The following is a 23,647-nucleotide window of genomic DNA, read 5'->3' on the forward strand; positions in this document are numbered from 1 at the left end:
CCATTCACCCCTCAAAAGCAGTTTCTAGCCTTTTCTACCCTGTTTGCCATGTCTCTTTAGTTTCCTTTTCTTCCCCATGAGAAGACTGTCTCAGTATTCCCCTGCCCCTAAACATTTCCATGTGAGTTCTTTGTTTTACTATTTCCTTTGCCTGGAATGATTCTTGTCTCTGGATTCTCAAATCCTGTATATCTTCCATATCCCAGATTAGAGGTTTTCATAAAACCCTTTTTCTTTTTTTGATAGAGCTAGAGATTGACCTTAGAGTTTCCAACATGCCAGACAAATATTATACAATAGTTCCCCAGCCCTGGAATTTCTTAAAATATCAGTTTTCTCTGGAGCCCATCAACTGATCCCTGTCCTGCCCAGCCAAGGACTTAGCTTTTGTATGAGTCCATATTCTCTTGTTACTGGGTAAGGCTCAGTGAAGCAGAACATGACCACTATGTGTCCCGCGCTACGTCTCGCCAGCAGGAACGACGCGGCACACACAGGATCCTACTACAGAAAAGGATACGTACTACTCAAAGGGACACGTACGTTTTGGTACGTCATCTGGCATAATTGGCAGCGACCAGTCAGAGAGTGACACGTCCTAGGCGAGGATAGTTTCCTATATAAGGGACGGTTATTCCTCACTCTCCGTCTCCGCATTGTAAGCTTATGCTCTCCCTCTCAAGACGCATTAAAGCTTTTCTGTAGTAGGATCCTGTGTGTGCCGCGTCGTTCCTGCTGGCGAGACGTAGCGCGGGACAACTATGTTTTATTGCTTTCTGATTTCCATGCTGGCCACACAGTGTCCCGAAATAACAGAAGTGAAGGAGCAGGAAGTGAATTTCAGTTTAATTTCTACTCTTTCAGAAGTGGAAATTGAGCCCATTTTTCTTAATCCACTCAAGGAAATGGTCCTGGGCACAAAGAAGATCAACTCTACTATGCCCTTGGCAAGGGACGCTTCCCAGTTTTCAATAGGAATGTTTCAATCCATGAAAAGAACTAGGTCATTTGTTCAATCCTGTCTTCACGGAGAGCTTACTAAAAACCACCCTCACAGGAATAAGCCATTTGTGCACACACACTCCACAGGGGAAGCTACTGAGTCATCCACGTGGCCTGGAGCAGACTTACTTGTGAATATGACCTCTGAGCTTTAAAGCAGATAAGGTGTATGTCCTTTGATCTATATCTTTGGCCCTGAAGCTCCTCCGAATCTGGGTAATCAGAAACAGTACCTGAGCAGGCAACATGGCAGTGATTCTTCTGATGTTTTTTTCCATTTCTGCACCACGTGAAGCTGTTTATCTGGAAAATGCCATAGTCAGTGCTCCCGTCCTCCAGGACAGTCTCTGCTGAAGTGTTGTAGTGACTCTCATAGTATGCCATGCAGAGCCCTAAATGAGGAGGAGAAAAAATGTTGTCTCAGCCTGCTCTGTGAGGTGAAGTTCTTTATACATGCTATCCAGTGGCTTCCTCCCAGCAGCCCTTTGGGCAGGACACACAAATGAGAAATATCATCCAGATACAGAGACGTGTACAGGAGCAGGGTGCCACACCAGAACCTGCACAGTAGCCAGTAGCTAAGCCTCATCTGAGAGAGGAAGCCTAGCCTATTCCACACACTGCGATGGATGGCATCCTTCTTCTTTTCCCTCCCTGAGGTCACGAATACAGGACTGTAGCAAGGACAAACCAAGGGCTATGGGAAGACGGTAGAGGGGGAGGAGTGTGCAGTTTGGGAGAACATGTGAAGAGCTAGCAGCCATCTCTAGTAGGGGTAGAGTCGGCCAAGCTGGAGACCCCCAGGTGAAAACAGAGGGGACCTAGAGCACCTCAGCAGACACCAACTCTCAAAGGTAGATTGAGGCTGGAAGCTTGGGAGGAATCTCACAGTTTCCAAGGGTAAATCCCCCGTAATTGTCCAGGCCGGCCTTCACAAAGACTTTTGCCAGTTTACATCGAGTGTAGACTTTGGATTCTGCTACTATGCCGAGGCTCATAATTAGGGCGAAGACACCGACAGCCTTCATCCTGAAGGCCTGTTGGAAGCAGAGCCTGCCGAAGATCAGGAGAGCAGTCAGACATCGATTCACCCCCAGACCACCAGTCATCAGTGAGCAACTCAGAATAGAGAAAACCTGCTTGTGGGCATCCCCGCCTTAGGACTTTCTCATTGTGGACCCCCCACCCCATCTGAGTACTTCTCTGTCCATTTTGAACCATTTTGAACCTCCATCAGGGAAAAAAGAAAAAAACCCACTCAGACACAGTACACAGGGCAGGAATAAGACTGGAGCCCTTGCTGCTGTGTCTTTAGAATCAAACAGAAATGAGCCCTCCCTCACTGATATCCAGGGGGAAATCACGGCATTTCTAGATTTTCACCTTAACTGTCTACATAGAAGACAAAAGAAGAGCACATGGAGGGAGGCACTCCCTACATATGCACTCAGAATTTTCTTATTGCAGCCAGAGATGAGATATAGGAGGACCTACGAAGACATGGAACGTTGGTTTGGTAAAAGATCTATTCTCTGTCATTCTCCAAGTTTGATGCTTTTCCAGATGGAGAGGTGTTGCTTCAAACCTATCAGCCTCTCATCTGACACTGTGATTGGATGGGTTTTTTGTTTGTTTGTTTGGTTGGTTGGTTGGTTGGTTGGTTTTTAGGGGTCTCTGCACTATTACTCCAGTTGAGGTACCTTTATGTTTAGCCTGGTGAATTACAGTGGAGAAAGGACAATGGGTCACGTAAGTGGGAATTGTTGAGAGATAAGGAACAGGGACAACCAAGGAAGCTGGTGACAGGTTGTTTAAAGGGGTGGAGAAGCAAGAGTTGCCCTTCTTGCTAGTGACTGGCTTCCAACAAGATCTCCCATACAAATAATACCTTCTTCAAGCAACCCTGCTTTGGTGGATGAGGCTGGTGTGAAGTTTCTGATACCTACTTGGGACACTGACTCAAGATTTGTACAGTTTTTGTCTATTGTTGTTTTCTGCACCTGTGTAGAATCTTCTAAAGGTTTTAATTATTCCTATAGAGAAGGATTCCCCAGTTGAGAAGTAAGGTTGAAAACCAGGTTCTGTGTGCAAACATGGACTGGTAGAGAACCACAGAGGGGCTTTCAGTTTCTAAGCAAGGGAGTAACTTGGTGCTGGTGAAGGACAAGACTTGCAAACTAGATGTAGTTTACCAAGTAAGGTTTAATTGGAACCTTAGTCTGCCCATATGGAGGTTCATTGTGCTTGACTGTTTCCATAGCGCAGTGTCAGGCCCAAGGAACCATGTCAGAGGGTGGAGAGCACCAAATTTACAATACTATCTGTCTCTTCATAGGAAATGTGTTGGTCTGCGGCTTTATACCAGGTACACAAAGTCAGATAAATGATGTCAGATGCAGAGCCTACAAATCAAGTCAGATTTCATCCACTGCATCAGAATCTGCTCAGAGACATATTAAGACAAGAGCCATAGCAATGGCAGCCCCAAGCAACTGTTTGGAAATGCTGAATGCTTGCCCTTGCTGAGCTGGTCAAACAGATGAGGCTCTGCTCTTATGGAGAAGGCAGATTCCCAGTGCTGTCTGTAGATCATTTTCCTAGGTGATCAGTGGGAGGAACCTGGTTCTACTTACTCAGTCAGTGAGTGGTAGTTCCCAGTACTTTCCTGAATCTCCTGAAGCCATTTCTGATTCTCATAAGGCACAAGTGACCCTTCACGAACTTCAGAGTTTCTCCCTAGTGCCTTAGCAAAGGAAGAATTCTTATGTCTTTTGTTTCCAGTTGCCTGGAGGTTCTAGAATCCTGAAGTTCAGAACAGTCTTGCTATATGCCTGAGCCATTAGACCACTTAACCAGTGTCTCCCAAGTAAGTAAGATCACCTCTCTAAAATGGCAATCTCTAAACTTCATCCCAACCATCATCACTAAGTGGGCATGAAGCCCAAATCCAATTACAGGTTCCTACACTTCCATGTCTTACCAACTATCAACATATATATCATATTTTAAAGTATAGAGGTTAAATTAACATTGACGGTTTTATCAACATAAACTGTATTTGCTGTAAGCAAACTGCTATTAATAAAATATTTCTAGAAGACCAGGAGAATTCAAGTACAACTTAATAGCATCCAAGAAGACAGGAAAACAATTTACAAAAGTGCAAAGAACTGCCAGGACTAATAAAATACTTGTAATGTGGTTAGCATCTGTGGTAGTTTGAATATACTTGGCCAGGCAGTGGCCTTACTGGAGCATGTGTGGCCTTAGAGGAAGTGTGTCACTGTGAGACCCTCCTCCTAGCTGCCTAGAAGACAGTCTTCTAGCTGCCTTCAGATAAGATGTAGGGCTCTCTGCTCCTCTTCTGCACCATGTCTACATGCATGCTACCTTCTATGATGATATTAGACTAAACCTCTGAATCTGTAAAGCAGTCCCAATTAAATGTTTGCCTTTATAAGTGTTGCCTTGGTTATAGTGTCTCTTCATAGCAATGGAAATGCTAACTAAAACAGAAGGTGGTCCTAGGAGTTGGATATTGCTGTGATAAGCCTGACCATGCTTTAGTTTGGAAGAATGTAGATTTGGAGACTTTGAATTTGGATTTGGGAAACAATGGAATGCTTTAAGTAGGGATTAACAGACCACCCTAGTAGGAATATGAAAGACATTGGTACCAAGGGTCTCTTTCTGCAGTTCTGCCTGTCCCAGAGCCTGTCCATGGAAAGTTTAGACTCAGACATAGTGGTACACACCTCTAATCCCAGGAAACAGAGGCATGCACATCTTTGAGTTCAAGGCCAGCCTGATACAGAGCAAGTTCAAAGTAGATAAAAGCTTAGGTCCATGTGTGGTGGTACACAACTTTAGTTCCAGAACTCAGGAGACAGAGGCATGTAGATCTCTGAGTTCAAGGTCAGTTAACAGGGCAAGTTCGAGGATAGCCAAGCTCAGGAAGTGAAGAATGTAATAGAACAAGGGGTCCATGTTCCAGCCCCAGCAAGCAGCAGAACTCAGCCATGTGATTCTGGCCTTAGAGTCAAGAATAGAAGGGGTTTCTGAGACAATTGATGCTGATTAGCTGGAACTAACAGATTAGCACAAATTAAGAAGAGAACAACATCGTTGAGGTGAAATCTTGTGAGAGTTTTCTGAGAGTACAAAGAAGCTGAGTTCCAGAGATAACCAAAGTTGTACCTCAGGTACAACTGGACTTGGCATAGTAAAAATTACCCAAGTGGTACTGGTTTTGAAGGCATGAAGGGGTTATAAAGAGCAGCTGAGGCTTGGCAATGTGAGAGGCCAGGAAAGGAATTGGTGAAGGTGAAGCTGCCGATGCAGTTGACAGCCTGAGACTGAAGGGGTCATGCAAAGTTGAGCTTAGCACCGTGAAGGGAGCCCGTGAGAGGCTATTGGTGAAGCCTAATTTCAGCAGGTGACCCCAGCATATTGGAAATGCCAGTACCATAGGATGACCACCAAGAGCAGCAGCAGTAGTCGAGTCAACTAGAGCCTAGAGTGCTGCAGAGGGCAGAGATGGAGAAGTGATGCCAGCCATTTGGAGTAGCCTAGAAGATAATGTGTGGATCCCAGACGTTGAAACAAGAATCTGTGAAGTTGAAGTTGCCTCGAGACCCCAAGATGTTAGAGGTGCCAAACCTGGATACTTGCTGAGGAAAGCTGCTAACAGGGCGTAGAACCAGCCCAAGAGAAAGAAGTTTGTTGTAGTCAACAAAGCTGAAAGGAATTGGGATCTGAAGAGCACTTTGACGTCAGACGTGGAGATGCTGAGTTTAGAGTTAGCCCAGCTGACTCTTGGTCTTGGTTTGGTCCTCATTTTGGAATGTTCTTTGATGTTGGAAGTATGTGATCTAGTTTTTATTTCTATTTTATAAGGAATTACAATTAAGAGGTTGTATGAATCTCAGAAAACATTTTGAACTTTGGACTTTAAAAAACACCTTTGAGACCATGATAGACTATGGGGACTTTTGAAGTTAGTCTAAATGTATTTTCCATTAATACTATGTTTTGGTATGGCCCCCATAGACTCATGTCTTTGAACAAGCCTATGAGGGCCAGGGAGTGGAATGTAGTAGTTTGAATATGCTTGGCCCAGGCAGTGGCCTTGTGGAAAGAAGTGTGTCACTGTGGGGATGGATTGCTAGACCCTTGTCCTAGCTGCCTAGAAGATAGTCTTCTCCTAGCTGCCTTCAGATCAAGATGTAGAACTCTCAGCTCCTCTCCAGCACTATGTCTGTATGCATGCTGCCATGCTTCTAGCTTTGACGATACTGGACTAAACCTCTGAATCTGTAAACAAGTCCAACTAAATGTTTGCCTTTATTAGAGTTGCCTTGGTCATGGTTTCTTTTCATAGCAATGGAAACCCTAAGTAAGACAACATCCTTTCATTAGTACTGAAAGCATCGGTATAACCCGAACGATTTAATTTCAAGCTCATTTATTTCCAAACTTCAATGGGACAGTACATCAAGCTAATTTTGATTTGAGAACACAGGTCTAGTTAGAAAGGTATTACTGGTTGTGCTTAATCACTACATTTTCTGAAATCTCATCTGTAAAAAAATGCAGATATTTTCCCCAAATTTACTTTTAAGTCTGCATCATATAACATTGTTCAGAGCTAGCCTAACAGTTGCAGCTCATCTCTGTGTGTACTGTATATACTGTATATACTGTGTATACTGGAACTGGTTCTTTCTTCTAATATAAACATGTTATAATTAATAATCTTACACATAGGTTTTGTTTTTTACTTTTCTAAGAATATCTACAGGTTAAATTCCTTGGTTTAAATTATCTTGGAATGGCTGAGTTTTTATGATCCTGTAATCTATCATTGCATTGCCTTCCATATGCATTCACACCAAGAGGCAGGGCTCCTTCCCCACTGCCTTCCTTACACACTTAAACATCAAATAGAGGAGTTTCCATTATGAGGTAAAATACAGTTCCAATGGAGCTTCAGCTTCTGCTTCCCTCACTCCAAATTGCTTGAGCACCTTTGTATGTGGACTCTGCTCATGGATGTTCTGGGAAGTGTGTGATGAGAGAAAAAGTGGAGGTGCATTCCCCATCCCCTTCAGAATGCTACAAGCCGGATTTTACCAGTCAGTGAGACCATAGGAACAGCTTGAGAATCTTTTTTATTCTTTCTAAAATACAAGCTTAATGTCTTTGTAGGAAATGGGGGAAATATACAAAAGCCATTCACATTTCTGTCTATCATAGTAGTCACTCTTCTATTGCTATGTGATAACACTCCATCACTACCCACATTTATAGAAGAAAGAATTCGTTTAGACTTACAGGTCCAGAGGGTTAGGATCCAAAGGGCAGCAAGCAAATGCCGCACATGATGACTGTCACAAATGGTGACTGGGGCTGGAGGCTGAGAGCTACAAGCTGAGAGCTCATCTCTCACATTGCAAGCAGGAAGCAGAAAAAGCCAACAGGCAGATGACTTTTGAAACCTCACTGATACACTTCCTCCACTAAGGCCACACTCCCTAACCTACCCAATAGCACGAAGTAGAAACTACCTATTCAAATGGCTGAGATTGTGGGAGACCCTCTTATTCAAACCACTGCAGCGCACCAATCGTAGGAAACAGAATGATAAAAACACCGTTTACAATAGCCATAAAAAGTGGAGTATGTAAATAAATCTAATAAAATGAATGCAAAGTTTATGTGCTGTTGAAGAATCAAAGAAAATCTAAATGAACAGAAATGACTCATCAGTCTTCAGAACTTACGTTAAGATTTGATTTTCATATTTAGTAAAGTCTCAGATAAAATTCCACAACGTTGCTTTGGAAATATCAGTCAGGTTATCCTAAAACATATTTGAAAACAAAGATGACTGTGATGTTTAAAAGCATCCTGAAAAGATGACGAAAGGGAAGGGCAGACAGCAGCTGACTTTAAAATAGCATCACTCAAGGTGGGGACCCCTAGCAAGAAGAAAATCAGTGGTCAGTGGAAGAGAATCCAGAGCCCATTCGAGGAGCAAGACAGCCTTGGTGAGTATTGATGGAGACACAGATGTAATTAGATGAGATGATGGTCATTTTAACAGCAATGGGACAATGACAGACAACAGAGTCAGTAACAGAAGGCATGGAGAAGATGTATTTGACACTCTACGCAAGGCTTAACTCATAGTTGGTTAATGACCTACTTGGAAAGAGTAAAATTGTAAACCTTCTGTCAGTTAACACCAAAAATCATCTGAATTTTGTGCTTTTGGGGTAGTATACCTAAAATTCCATTTCTAAGACCAGTTCATAAAGTAATTAAAAGTAATTATTAGGGGCTGAGGATTTAGCTCAGTAGTAGAGCGCTTACCTAGGAAGCGCAAGGCCCTGGGTTCGGTCCCCAGCTCCGAAAAAAAGAACCAAAAAAAAAAAAAAAAGTAATTATTAGCTGGACGTGGCCAAATCAAAACTTTACCTCTTTGAAAAATGCTGTTAAGAAAAATAAAAAGACTAGCCACAGTTTGTGAAAAAATATTTACATATCATGCATCTGATAGAAGCCTTGGATATATGTATATGTAAATGTATATGTATATATGTATATATGTGTGAATATATATGTATATGTGAGTGAATATATATGTGAATATATGCATATATATGTATGTATGTATTTCAACAATAAGAGCGAATAACCCAATTAAAAAGTGAGCAACACTGACAATTGTGGCATTTTTACTACACCCCTCCTCCAAAGGTTCAGAAACCATCATGAAAGGTGAAGTGGGAGTTGAGTAAGGGAGAACTGAAGTGAAGTCGTCCTCTGGACTCAAGGATTCCTCTGCCCTCATGAAATCCCAGAGGCTAAGGCTGTCTGCTCAGGACCTGCACAAGATCAAGCCATCAACATTTCAGCATGGAGTGGGGAGGGGCCCTCAAGACTCCTCCCCTAACTAAGAAGCCATGGACAGTTGATGGCTTCTGGGGAAAAGTCAGTAGGGGTATGGCTCCTCATAGATTGACCATGCTTCAGTGGATGACTCTACATTCTTGAATACACAGGAAGCCCAATTACACTTGGTGAATTGTTACTTTTCTTTTTTCAAAAGGAAGAGACAAGGTTGGGAGGGGATGTCCAGGTGGAGATTGGTCTAGGAGGAGTCAAGGAAGATGTGGGAGCTCTAGTATAATCAACATACATTATGTGTATGCATGCATATAAAATTCACAAGGAATGAAGAAAATGTATTTACATTTTTCTTTGTAAAATGAGCAAAGCCATCTGAAACTAGCATCAAAGAAATGTAGATGGCAAAGCAGTTCAGAGGCTGGTTCCCATCATCTGTTACTGAGATAGTTTTAAAACTATAATTACTCATTGCTTTAGTGCAAGCTGGAATTCTGATAGCAAACTGGTTGTACCCGATAAAGTCAATGAGGCAAATGAGCATTTGTTCCTTGCTGGCAGGCAGCATGACTTGGCCTTTTTGGAAAGTGCCTGGCTAGTTCCTTGACACAGGCTTATGGTACAAACCTAATGACCCTAACCTACTTATTCAAGGAATCAAAACATTGTATTCATATAAAAACAAGTTAAGCAAGGTTTATAGCATAGCTTTGTGGGTAAACGAAAGGAACAAGAGATAGCAAAGATGTCCTTCATTGGGGAAAGTTAGTCATGAGCCTTTGTACATCCTACTGTGGACAGCAGGACTGCTCAAGGGACCAACCCTCAAGACCACACATGATTCAGATGCATTTTGCTTAGTGAAAGCAACTTAGTCTAAAGACATGAAAAGACAAAACCATGGGTCTAGAACACAGGAAGTTGTGGTCAGTGATTGTCATGGTTTGAATATGCTTGGCTCAGGGAGTGGCACTCTTTGAAGGTGTGGCCTTGTTGGAATAGGTGTGTCACTGTGAGTGCGGGCTTTTACACTCTAGTCCTAGCTACCTGGAAGGCCCTATTCTGCTAGCAGCCTTCAGATGAAGATGTGGAACTTCTCAGCTCTGCCTGCACCATGTCTACCTGAACGATGCCATACTCCCGGCTTGATGATAATGGACTGGACCTCTGAACCTGTAAGCCAGCCCCAGTTAAATGTTGTCCTTATAAGATTTGCATTGGTCATGGTGTATGTTCACAGCAGTAAAACCCTAGTTAAGCCAGTGATCAAGGAAGGGTTTGATGACAGAGAGTCAGACAGAGGAATCTCAAGTCATTGGAGATATTCTCTAGTAGCAGGGTAGTGCACACTTGACTTTCTGAATGAGCTGAAGCTCATAAAACCACACAGCACTAAGAGTCAGCATCTGTGTATGAGTGAAGAAAAAGCAACCAGAATGTGGGGGCTTCCTGAGATGACTTCAAGCGCAACAAGAACTTGTTACAAAGGCATGTTGACCCTCCCAGGGAGATGTAGGAAGAGCTAATAATAGAACTGAGAAACCATGTTTGTTTCTTCCTAGCTATTTAAGTCTAAAGAAAAGAACTGTACAGAGATTCTGACCTTGGTTAATGACTTTGTTTCTTCGAAGGGTTCACGTGTCTGGTGTGAGGACCAGGGAAGGCTCAGTTAGTGATTTGCTTGTTGCAAAGTTGTGAGGAGCCAAGTTTGGATGATCAGTGCCCATCTAGAAAGCTGGGCACTGTGATTTATGCCTATAATCCTGGTACAGGGAAGATGGTTTCAGGATGATCCAGAGCTTGCTAGAGAGCTCAGTGAAAGTCTCAAAAAAGTCTGATAGCAACTGAGAAGAAACCCGCTGACCTCTGACCTCCACATACATGCCTACAAACATACACATGCAGTGACACATACATGCATGAGCAGACACACACACAAACACACACACACACACAATCAAAACTGTGTGTATAAACTAGGGTTGAACAAATGCACCAATAGATTATAGCTAATGGAAGAGGGGGCAGATTTCACACTGACAGGGTAGCTATATAGAAACAAAAGAATAAATCTAAAGATGGTGAATGTGAGGGAGCAGTATCAACATCTACCACCAGTCATCAATCCTCTATCTATCACCTATCATCTCCTCTTGGGATATGTGTAGACAAATACGTTTATTCTTAACTTGTCTTCTCAGAGAACCTACACATAGTGACATTTCAGTGGTAATGAACGTACCCAATGCCCAGAATCTGCATCCAGTTTTATTCTCCAACCAAAGAAACCAGAACTTACTGGAAAGTTGGCTGGTTTTAGAATGAGGGCAGGAAAAAAAAAAGCAAGATGAGGCTGAGCCTGGATCATCTTGTTAGTGTAAGAGGAAGTATTTAAAAAGAGAAAAAACAGAGGGTGTGGAGTGGTTGAACATATCAAAGGGACAGTGAAGCCAAACTAAATAAACTCCTCAGGGCCAGAACTGACACAGTTTGAACAACGAAATAAACAGCCATGCTATGATATTATAATGAGCAAGAAGGAAATGAATGTTGCTGAATGCATGTGAGTGAAGGACAGAGCAAATGTCAGAGGGAGAATGTTACATTTTAAATGATCTTCATGGATTATCGTTGAGCTCCAGGAAATGGAAATTAATTCCCTTCCCTTCCAGTAGGGGCTGGGCTTAATCCCTGTTTCTAACAGACAAGGAAAAGCAACAAGGCTAACTTTGTAGTGAAGAAGTCTGGCAGACTCCACTTGAGGTATGGGACTAGGGTTGACCTCATCAGTAATGGGCCACTGTGGTTTTATTCCCTCAAATCAATAGGCCCAGTATGATGCAAAAATGTTGAGAACACCAGTATAACTGTGAAATACTGGGCCAGTACTTCTGGAACTTGTCAAGTCATGACAAATGACTCAAGGAAACTCTCAGAGACAAGGCAAGGCAGAACTATGATGAGTATATCCAGCTAGCAGGTCCCGGAAAGCTGGGATCTTAGAGCTGGTGCACAGAAGGCTGTAGTCAGGTTCAATGACAGGCATGCTGTGGTAATGTGTGATATTTTGTGAGCGAAACCTGGGGAAAACACAGTGGGCCTTTGTGCCCCTGGGCACATTTTCTGTAGGTCTACAACTGATTTGAAAGCAAGTTAAAGGGTCTGATGATTACTATGCCATGGTGACCCACCAATCCCAGAAAAGCTTAGCAAACGTGACATGTTTCACTATTAGGAAAATGAGTAACCCATTCCCACATGTGACACTCTTTTTAGTTATTTACCAATAAGAAATTCAGTAAACAGATATCATAGATGTTTTTAAAGCGTATTCCTCATGGAAAGTTAGTGTATAAACTCTATTAAGAATTTTCTTTCTATAAAATGAATCACAAGAGATGTAGCCTTCTGGGATGCTTAGGATCCCTGGGGTGTGCCTTGAAGATTGTGGGCCTCTGACTCCTGTTCACCACTTTTGCTTCTTGACTGAGATAAATAGTTTCATTCTGCCTGTGTTCCCAGAATAATCATGAATTGGCACCTCCAAACCTGTGAGCTGAAACCAACATGTTCTCTTTATAAGTTGATTAACTCAGAGATCTCATTATGGTGCTGGAAAGCTTACAAGCACTACTCTTCATACAGGTACGCTTGGATGTGAAGTCTGAGCATTGGAATTTTATGTAATAGCCTTCCTTCTATACTGAGGCATACTGCCGTATGTTGCCATACACTAAAATCAATGAATAGGTGCATTATTCTTAATCCATTGATCCGGGAGCTGTAGAAGTAAGACAAGGACACACTAGCCAAATAGCATGCGTATAAGCACTCAAGCAGCTAAACTGACTTCTGCCCCAGGAAACATCCAAGTCAGAAACACCAACGCAACCCAATGTAGACTTAGCCATTGTAATGGTATGATGGCAGTGGTGGCTTCCATGTGTGCAACATGTGCACATTTACTATGCAAAGTCCATGTAACACGGACTGCACTTTTTCTGGCATTTTCTAGCATACAATCCTGAGGCATTTGCATACTCAGTGCCATGTATCCTCTACTACTGAATCCCAGTTCTCCCTTCCCCCCCTCCACTCTGAAAACCAGCTCTTCCCATCCCCTCCCAAGCCCTGGGAATCCTTTATGCTTTGCCTCCTTAAATTTGCCTACTCTAGACTCTTAAATGGGTCTACAATGCTTTTTTAGTGACAGTTTCTGCAAGCACGGTCTGGAAAACACCTACAAAGCATGCTTAAATGACGTTTTCTTGGTCTTCTGAATCGCGTGTAGGCAAGCATATGAGAGCTGACATACTTCCTATGTGCCAGTAGTGCCACTGGGAAACAGAACAGGGTACCTATTCTGTCTTCTAGCAACATGGATGGTGTGTCTGGCCACCCTCAGTTAGGCAGTTTGATAATGAAGCCCACAGCAGTGTTTCATCACCGAGGCTGTTTCAGTAACCTCTTCTGAGACATGGACAATAAGGCTGCCCCGCACATTTGCAGAGACATGGCCACGAGTACCTCCTGGGCACTCACATCTTTGGTATAAAACAGTACCATATTTGCATATAACCTGTGCATCTGCTTCTAGATGCTTTGGGCTATCTGCAGTAGCCCGTGGGATAAATGCTCTGGAAACAGTTACCGCACGTCATTGAAAAAAACGATGACAAGTGAAGAGCCCACAGTCTCAGATTCGAGTCCTTCACATTTTAATATTTTCAACCCGAGGCTGAATTCATGGATACAGAATCTGCAGAGATATAGAGCTGGTTGGTATTAACTGGAGATATTAAAAATACATTGCCCAAGGACACTGTGGTTAGGACAACAGATTGGGAAAAGATCTTTACCAATCCTACAACAGATAGAGGCCTTATATCCAAAATATACAAAGAACTCAAGAAGTTAGACCGCAGGGAGACAAATAACCCTATTAAAAAATGGGGTTCAGAGCTAAACAAAGAATTCACAGCTGAGGAATGCCGAATGGCTGAGAAACACCTAAAGAAATGTTCAACATCTTTAGTCATAAGGCAAATGCAAATCAAAACAACCCTGAGATTTCACCTCACACCAGTGAGAATGGCTAAAATCAAAAACTCAGGTGACAGCAGATGCTGGTGAGGATGCGGAGAAAGAGGAACATTCCTCCATTGTTGGTGGGATTGCAAACTGGTACAACCATTCTGGAAATCAGTCTGGAGGTTCCTCAGAAAATTGGACATTGAACTGCCTGAGGATCCAGCTATACCTCTCTTGGGCATATACCCAAAAGATGCCCCAACATATAAAAAAGACACGTGCTCCACTATGTTCATCGCAGCCTTATTTATAATAGCCAGAAGCTGGAAAGAACCCAGATGCCCTTCAACAGAGGAATGGATACAGAAAATGTGGTACATCTACACAATGGAATATTACTCAGCTATCAAAAACAACGGCTTTATGAAATTCGTAGGCAAATGGATGGAACTGGAAAATATCATCCTGAGTGAGCTAACCCAATCACAGACAGACATACATGGTATGCACTCACTGATAAGTGGCTATTAGCCCAAATGCTTGAATTACCCTAGATGCCTAGAACAAATGAAACTCAAGACGGATGATCAAAATGTGAATGCTTCACTCCTTCTTTAAAAGGGGAACAAGAATACCCTTGGCAGGGAAGAGAGAGGCAAAGATTAAAACAGAGACTGAAGGAACACCCATTCAGAGCCTGCCCCACATGTGGCCCATACATATACAGCCACCCAATTAGACAAGATGGATGAAGCAAAGAAGTGCAGACCGACAGGAGACGGATGTAGATCGCTCCTGAGAGACACAGCCAGAATACAGCAAATACAGAGGCGAATGCCAGCAGCAAACCACTGAACTGAGAATAGGTCCCCTGTTGAAGGAATCAGAGAAAGAACTGGAAGAGCTTGAAGGGGCTCGAGACCCCATATGTACAACAATGCCAAGCAACCAGAGCTTCCAGGGACTAAGCCACTACCTAAAGACTATACATGGACTGACCCTGGACTCTGACCTCATAGGTAGCAATGAATATCCTAGTAAGAGCACCAGTGGAAGGGGAAGCCCTGGGTCCTGCTAAGACTGAATCCCCAGTGAACTAGACTGTTGGGGGGAGGGCGGCAATGGGGGGAGGGTTGGGAGGGGAACACCCATAAGGAAGGGGAGGGGGGAGGGGGATGTTTGCCCGGAAACCAAAGAATTATTATTAAGTATTAAATAAATTTAAAAAAAAATAAAATAAAACCAGAATCTGAAAAAAAAAAAAGAAATGAGCATTGCCCTATATGCTGTCCTAACTCAGATACAGCACCGCCAGTATGAACAGCAACACGAAAATATAGATCAGATGGCTCTGAAGTCCTCAGGTACCTCAGGTTGCTTAGGCGTCTACCTCAGGGGTACCATTGTGATGATCATCTCAGCAGGAAGTCATACGGCATGTAGCACCCATCTCCTTACTAGACTTTTTGTTTTTGGTTTTTTTGGATTGGCTAGACTCTTGCCACATTTGTCTCTTGAACATAAAAGGATGGTGAAATTGGATTTAAGTCATCTGCAAGGTAGAAGTAGAACCTGGTAGGAGAGAAGAGGCAGGGAGCCTTGGATAGTAATGAGAACTGTACCATACAGCGGAAACAGAACGCCAGAGCTTGGGTGATGCCAAGTTACAAGTCGTCATTTGCTGTGCATAGAGAGTGAAGTAATCCAAGTAGCTAGAATTCTAAGGAAAAGCTTAAGGTATCCAAAGGACACCAAGGTCATTTGTCACTAAAGCAGTCATATCACATAGTTTAAAAAAATGCTGGTCAACGGAACTCTCTCTTATGGAAAGAAACGAGTGACTTCATTCTCTCATATGTAATCCTGGAGGTTGCTCTGTGGGGTAAGAGGGGCTGGCTGAAACAGTATCTCAGAAGCCTGGCACTGAAAAAAAAATGAAAATTTAAAATATAGTCTCCCAAATGACTTTAAACATTACTCACTGGTAAAGTGGTTCTGATTTTATTTTGCTTGTTTAAGCTTTGTGTTATCGGATTAGTGATTGTTTCCTGCTTGTGTGGTTTATAGTGTTAGAAGCACTAAGGATGCATCAGCGGCAGAACACCAAATAGCTTCTTATGAGTCTGCCTAGAGTGTACAATCAAATCTCATGCCTGAAACAAGGTACACTATGCCCTTGACCATTACTGTATGTCTCTATGATTCAGTGTCATTTCTGTGTGTTAATAAAATGATATCCCTTATACAGAAAAAAAAAAAAAGAAAAATACATTGCCCATACATTCACTTTTCAAGTTTTGTTCTTTAGAGACGAAAGGCCTCATAGAGGTGCCACAAGACTATACTCCTACTCAACAACAGAGACCTGAGCCATCTTGTGGAGTGAGCAAAAACCATTCTTATCCCCAGGGCAATATGGGAAATAGTAGAATCTTGAAAACTGGGGCTCTGAATAGGGCTTGGTTTGAATTGTGCTTAAAAGCTAAAAGAAAACAGTTTTGAAAAAGCAGCTTCTCTTACCCTAAACTGCTGGTTGTAATATTTACTTATTGTTATTTTTGAGACACGATATAGCTCAGGTTAGCCTTGAACTAATGATCCTCCAGTCCCTTAAGGATTATAGACACGTACTACCACACAGTGTTGGTAGTGAGCTTTCTGGCATTGCTAGAACCCTGTGGGAACCACTGTGTCACTTTGATGACCAAAATGGCTAAGTCTCAGAGTACTATATGGAAATGTAGAGAGCTTGACACGGCACTCAAGGTCAGTGAGGCTCACTGGTGATGAAGCCCTGAGTCAGGTGGGATTGGCGAAGGGTCCTGACTGACTGATTTATCCAGTACCAGACAGGTGAACAGAGCATACGGAAGCCTCATAAAACAACAAGAGATTGATTAGTAGTAAATCATAACTCATTTCTGTGTCACAGCACTTGCCACATTCTCCTATGGCTACCCTACTTCTGCCTCTGCTATTTTGGAGAAAGGAGGCTACAATTGCCATCTAAGCTCATTGTAAAAACTCTAAATGCAGATGAGAAAGCAATTATACCACAACAAAAAAACTGTTCTTTGTCTTCTAGATGTTTCTAACAGTGACCACTTTTAGGTCAGGATTCTCTCCTAGTCAGTTAAGATACCCATATGTCTTAACATCATGCATTGGGTTTGTGTAGGGTTCTGGTCTGTAAATTCCCTGAGGTGTAGGAGGACAGTGGACTTTTTACCACCAGACAGAAAACTTGAGAAGATTTGAGAGGATTTAGAAACCCTGGTAATTCTTATATCTGAGAATGGTAGCTGTTTAATCTACTCCTGACCAGGTTTCTGTCCTGGAACACGTGACCATGACACCCCATTGAGAGGACTGTGACAATCAGTCATGTAGGGGAACACCTGAAGCCCCTCTACATGCACACATGCAGATGAGGCATCCCTAACATCTAGACCAAGCCAATAGAAAGTATGTATCTGCCTTTAGATCCCAATCTGCCTAAAAATGTATATTAGACCCTACCCACATGTAGTAAAGTGCATGAGTTATTTCATCAAAGATCATCTGAGAGTGTCTGTCAAATCCAGCTATAACACCTTGGGGAAGAGAATTCTCTCCAGAAGCTTTTGTTGTTGGAAGCTGCTTAAACCTACCACAGTCACTTCCCTCTCAGTTGCCCCGACCTTGGCTCCTAGCCAGCCGCCCACTGCCTACAGCCAGCCTGCGTGCCCTGTCTACCCATTGCATCCTGTTGCCTGCCACCACAAGTCCCCTTGGATAGTGTCTGGTAGGCAGACCAGCATTTGTGGTTGGGCACTGGGGCTGCAGAGCAACCCTTCCATATGGGAGGATGGACACTGTGAGCAAGTACTAGGTTACCAATTGCAGTGCTGCCTCTGAATAAAGAAGCAAGAAAAAGTTTGATTTCAATATATTTTGGTTCATAGTTGTTTATTGTATACATTTGTATACTGTGTAACAAAAATATTTTCATGCGTAAAAGAAATTGGAATGTTAAGAATGCATGCTCTTGGGAGTGGAGAGATGGTTTAGTTGGTAAGAGTACTTGCTGGTCTTACAGAGTACTGGGGTTCAGTTCTTATAACCACCCACGACTCCGTTTCTAGGTGATTCAATTCTATTCTGACCCTCATGAGTACAGGCATTCGCATGGTACATGTACACACACACACACACACACACACACACACACACACACACACACAGAGGCAAAATAGATACATAAAATAAATCTAAAAATAATGCAAGCTCTGGAATCAGATTGCAAAATATGGTTGCTTGGTTCTGTTACTCTGGTCATAGGACAGTATGGTGGAAGCATGTGACAGAGGCCTGCTCACTCCAGGGTGTCCAGCAAGTGAAGTTGGGAGGGGCCTGATGTCCACTGAAGAGTACAGACAATTACCTAGCTTGCTTCCTCTAGGCCTCAGGAACTTTTAAAGGTGCTAACACTTGACAGCAGCGCCACAAGCGGGAGACAAAGCCTCCAGCATATTGGTTAGCTGACATTTAAAGTCCAAGTTGAAGGAAGTTTCCTGAATCTCTTCTGTTTGATCTGGAAAATGTGATAATGACTGAGCCTTCTTTAATGGGGAAACCCATGTATGCAGTTAGAAAAACACTAGGCACGAAAGAAAGGAAGAACACATGTTGGTTATCATCATTAATAGAGATCAGTCCTCTGACTGTTACCATTACCACAGTGACAAACCAGTCTTAGGGAGGAGCGACTTGCAGGCTTGTCAGTTATTATGCTGAAGAGCTCCGAAGCCATTCAAATGGAGACCCACTCCTCAGTGATCTCTGGGATATTTCTTAGTAAATGTATCTCAGACTGACAGAGTGAACCAAGGATGTTTGTGTTCACTTGGCAGTGACAGACTAAACCTGACCTAACTTCTACTCCTAAGCCTGCTAAGTCAGCAGGTCTGCTGGCTGAGTTCCACTCTGCCTGTAGGTGGATAGTTGCACCTGACTCAAATCCTTCATGTGTGTCCTTCGTGGGATAGTCATCTGGCTCTGGGCCTTTCGGATTATTCTGATACTTGTGGTATTTGGTACATGCAAATTGAGTCTTCTCTAGGATCCCAAACCTTTGGAATACTTTGTACACAGAACTCAGGACAGTAGGATAGCATCCACCACTCCACAAATGAAATACTAACTTGCTAACATTTGTACATTATCACAGACTTCTTCGGTTGTTCTGTCATACGTACTCCTGAAGCATGTGTGTGTGTGTGTGTGTGTGTGTGTGTGTGTGTGTGTGGTATGTGTGTGGTGTGTGTGTGTGGTGTGTGTGTGTGTATGTGTGTGGTGTGTGTATGTATGTGTGTGTATGTGTGTATGGTGTGTGCGTGTATGTGTGTGTATGTGTGTATGTATGTGTATGTGTGTGTATGTGTGTGTGTGTGTCTGTATGTGTGGTGTGTGTGTGTGTGTATGTGTGTGTGTGTGTGTGTGTATTCAGTCCTGCCCATTGCATTTACGATCCTCCCTGCCCTAAGTACCCGACCATTGGTAAACTTCTTTACTTCGCCAATATCTTTGTAACCCTTCCCCATTTTTATTCTCCTATGTCAGCATGTCACATTACAGCCATTTTCATTTTTTTCTTTCTCCAAGATAAATGCAGACAGAACTTGCTTGCCCTGTGGCTGAACTCTGCACAGCTTCTCAAAAGGAAAATGTCTGTGTGGCATGACTTTTTCCACCATTCAATCCAACTGTGCACTCCCAGAATAGGAAACGTCAGAAAATTAGCAGACACACCAGGGCTGGCTTCTAATAGCGATGAAAGGGAACTGCCAATCAACCACTTCTGGTCCTGGGCACGATATCTCTAGAGGGAATCCCTGCTAACACTTCTCTAGCAAGTGTCACTGAAGTTCTATGGGAATAAGCCAAGGCTCTCAATTCCCTTTCTGTCATTTATTTGTTACATCTGAGGTTTGGAATAATTTGTAAGCTTGTGTTTAAAATTCCAGCTAGCATTTCTCTCTTTCCTCTATGTCGACAGATTCCAAGGGTGAGAACTGGTGGGTGAGACGGTATAGTGACCTTTCGAATTGTACAGTTTAGATTAAGAGGGGGGAAAATCACAATAACTAGTCTAGAGTCTTGAAGCTTATGAATTAAAGAAAACTAGTTATAAAAAAGAAATAAAACCATGAAAATTAAATTTTATTTTTTAAGCAGGAGGAAGTCCCCAAACTGTTGTTGGCTTTCAGATTATGAGGTACTTTGATTTTCAGATTATAAATCTGGATCCCAGAAGGCTATCTTGTTATATTTTAATATGTAGTTCAAAGCTTGGCTCTAATAGATACTCAACAAGTGGTTTTGAATAAGTGTGTGTGATCAAGTGGCTAATTCTAAGGAAGGGGCCACTAATGGAGTTTGTAATACTCCTCTCTCATCTCAGCGTCTTAGCTGGAGGAGTGTAAGTTTCAGGCCAACTTAAACTACACCGAGAGCTTAGAGTTACTACATAGCTGCATAGCTACATGTACTCCATAGCTAGAGTCTGTTGGTTGGGGTGAGGTGGGGTTAGATTTCCTAGCAAACATGAAGGCCCAGGTTTGATCTCTAGCATTGTATAAAACAGCCTGGTGGCACATGTCTATAATCCTAGTTTTGTGGGTGTGGAGTGGGTAGGGGATGGGTGTGTGGGGAGGACTCAGGAGCTCAAGGTCATTTTAGCTACATAGCAAGTTTGTGGTCACTGTGGACTATGAAAGACTGTATCAGAAAGGAAGAAGGAGGGGGAGGGGAGGGGAGGGGAGGGAGGGAGGGAGGGAGAGGAAAGGAAAGAAAGGGGTTCTCAGTGGGTGGCACCTCCTGCTGATTGGACTTGTCGGCATTACACTGAGTTAACAGGACACATCTATGAAAGCTGAGTTAGCGAAGGAACAGTAAGCTCCCAATTAACTTGGAGTTGCAGCCTTCCACAGAGCAGCCCCTATCTAGGTCTAGTGACAAGGCCAGTCTTCACATCTCTTCCTGGACACAGCAGTCATCTAGTACAGTCCACAATTGCAAAGTCCTGATCTTGCCCAACACCCTTCTAGCAAATTAACTGGGATGTGTACTTGTATTCTCGCCGGAGGATCTTGAATGAAGGGCTGTTTGTCTCATTTAGACACTGCTACTTCTTTCATAGTCTCTAGGGGATAAAGTTTTTCTACGACTACAGTCAAAGCCCCCTTGCTTCTTGCAAAGCCTTGTGCTCAAGAGCCTGGTCCTCACTGCTACTCTGTTTAAACAGCATTGATATGGTTTCCTATAGAACCCATCCCATCAGCCCCTCACCGTGACTCCGTCTGACTCCACTGTGCACGCTGTGGGATTTTACACATTCTAACATTTTTTTGACAAATGGGAATACTGGCTGAAAATCTGAGTTTTCACGGCAGAGTTCATGCCACTAATGGGGCTGCATGGGAAAAATCCAGGCTCTAAGACTGCATGGAAATTACACTGGCCAATCCAGATGTGGCAATAATACGTGATATTAACTCAAGCAAGCATTCCATGGATGTTAAAAGTTGTGGGCACTTCCAGGGGGTGATTATTTCTAATTTCACTTGGGATTTCGGGAAAATTCTTGCCTCTTCAGATTATTCCTTTGGCTGGCAACAAGGTTTGGGGAGCATTTGAATCTCCTGTCTCCATTTTTTTTACCTCCAATATCCGTTGGTTTTCCTGGCCACTTCTAACTTCACTAACCAGAAGGAAAGACAAGCAAGAAAGGAGCCTGGACTCTGTCTTTTTGTTTTTCAAGGCTGCTGTTGTGGACGAATTCCAGGGAGATCTTAAAAGAGTTGCGAAAGGAAGATTTGAGATTTCTCTGGATTTGAACTGGTTAGTCTTCCTGTGCCCATGAGAAAGCAAGGCAAGGCTGAACATCAGCTAGCTTGCCTTTGAGATTCTTAGAGGGCCACTTGGCTATCCTTGGACTGAGGAAATCTTGCCCTGTATAGTATTGTTTGTTCTGTGGTACTGGGGAGTCAATGCAGAATCCTATGCATGCTAGCAAAGTCATGTACCACTGGACTATCTCCCAGGTTTTAAAAATATTTCTTTGTGTTGTGTGTGTGTGTGTTGTGTGTTATGTGTGTGTATATGTATGCATGTGTGTGTCTCTCTGTGCATGTGTCTGTGTGTGTGTATGTGTGTATGTGTATGCATGTGTGGAGGGACATGTTATGTGTTGTGTGTGTGAGTGGTACACAAATCCAAGTGTATAGGGTATGATCTTTGTGTGCTTACACTCATGGGTAAGCCAGAGGAGGAGGCTATGTGCCTTCTGCCATCCCTCTCCAACTTATTATGTCTGTCTCTGTCTCTGTCTCTGTCTGTTTCTCTCCCCCATCCTCACCCATCTTAACTAGACGCTTCCTATTTTGACTAGCCTGGCTGGACAACAAGCTTCCAAGATTCACTTCTTTGTACCCTCCAGCCCTGGGATTGTTGGCACACTCAACCATGCCTGCCTTCAGGCTCTCTTAACCTTTTATTTTTGAGACAGTGTTTCTAAGTTATATAGCTGGCCTTGAGCTCAGCCTGTAGTCCAGACAGGCCTTGAGTCTATCATCAGGCCTACTCCACCAGACCTCACTTGTCCTTTACATTTAAAAAATATGGTCTTTTATAATGGGAAAATGTGCCATTATCTATTGAAAACAATACACATTGTTTGCTTTTGTTCTCTCTGAAAGACATCCCCGTGCTATTTCTGGAAGGCAGTAATCCCCACTTGTTATGGGTTTAGATGCCTCTGTGGTATCTTTTCCTGTGTTTGGAAATATACCATAGCCTATGACTCTGCACATAGATGTGCAAAGTGAAGCAAAACCGAAAGAGCTGAAGTCAAGAATGGCTCAACTCACTATCCAGGAAGTTTGAGCCTTTAGGAGCCTGAGGACGTTTCAAAACACTGAAAATAATTTGGTTTAGAAAATCCAAGGACTGAGCTTGGGTTTAGACAACACCCTTCCTCTTGCCACAGCTCTGCCCAAAGGGGACCCTCCTGGTGCTTGAGAATCAGCTGCAGAGCCCGGCTGGCACCCGCTTGCTTTCCATAACCTCAGGGCAAGGTAAAGATAAAGGCCTTCGGAATCTGCCCCAGAGATCTAAACGGAAATTCTAATGCCTCTTTGCCCCTGCCCCTTAGGAAAATATGCATAGTGCTCAGTCATTGGCCCCAGGGAATATTCCTAGCTTTGGAGACACAGCACAAGCGATGACTTTATTTTTAAGTGTCTGAAATAAAAAAATTTAAGTTCCTACATAGGAAAAGGAATCCCAGTCTGAACGCTTTCTCCTCTGCAGGGCTAAGATACTTCAAATCCGTGCACACTGAGTCTTGTCCTGTGTTATTGAGAGCTTACACTATAACAAGACACGTCATTCTATAAATGAAATTATTTACACTCAAACGGCATGACTTCAACATGATTCTGCAACATTGGGGTTCTAGTTTGAGGAGACGTGGGCTAATTTGGTTTGTTTCTGTGTCGTGGATGGTATAGATGGCATTTCTGCTTTTACCACTTGGTCCCCTGTACTGTGTCAGGAACTGAATGAGGGATCCAGTGAAGTGTGTGTGTGTGTGTGTGTGTGTGTGTGTGTGTGTGTGTGTGTGTTTTAGCATGTGCCAGCTCTTGTATTTGTAGGGGACAAA

The 23,647-nt window shown here is 43.0% G+C and overlaps 1 protein-coding gene across 4 annotated transcripts in view; it reads right to left on the reverse strand.

The window, feature by feature from the left end:
- Lyzl1 (lysozyme-like 1) overlaps window positions 1-23,647 on the reverse strand; it is a 60,224-nt gene that overhangs the window by 10,035 nt on the left and 26,542 nt on the right. Inside the window, exons 1-3 of one of the 4 annotated variants that reach the window (XM_087591268.1) lie at window positions 7,336-7,476; window positions 1,892-2,055; window positions 1,236-1,394 (exon numbers count right to left, since the gene is read on the reverse strand). In XM_087591268.1, the coding sequence (XP_087447394.1) occupies window positions 1,236-1,394; window positions 1,892-2,030 (298 nt within the window). In that variant the 5' untranslated portion in view covers window positions 2,031-2,055; window positions 7,336-7,476. 4 annotated transcript variants of the gene reach the window in all.

The sequence above is a fragment of the Rattus norvegicus genome, chromosome 17 (assembly GCF_021556685.1).
Source record: "Rattus norvegicus strain SHRSP/BbbUtx chromosome 17, alternate assembly SHRSP_T2T, whole genome shotgun sequence".
Lineage (NCBI taxonomy): Eukaryota > Metazoa > Chordata > Mammalia > Rodentia > Muridae > Rattus > Rattus norvegicus.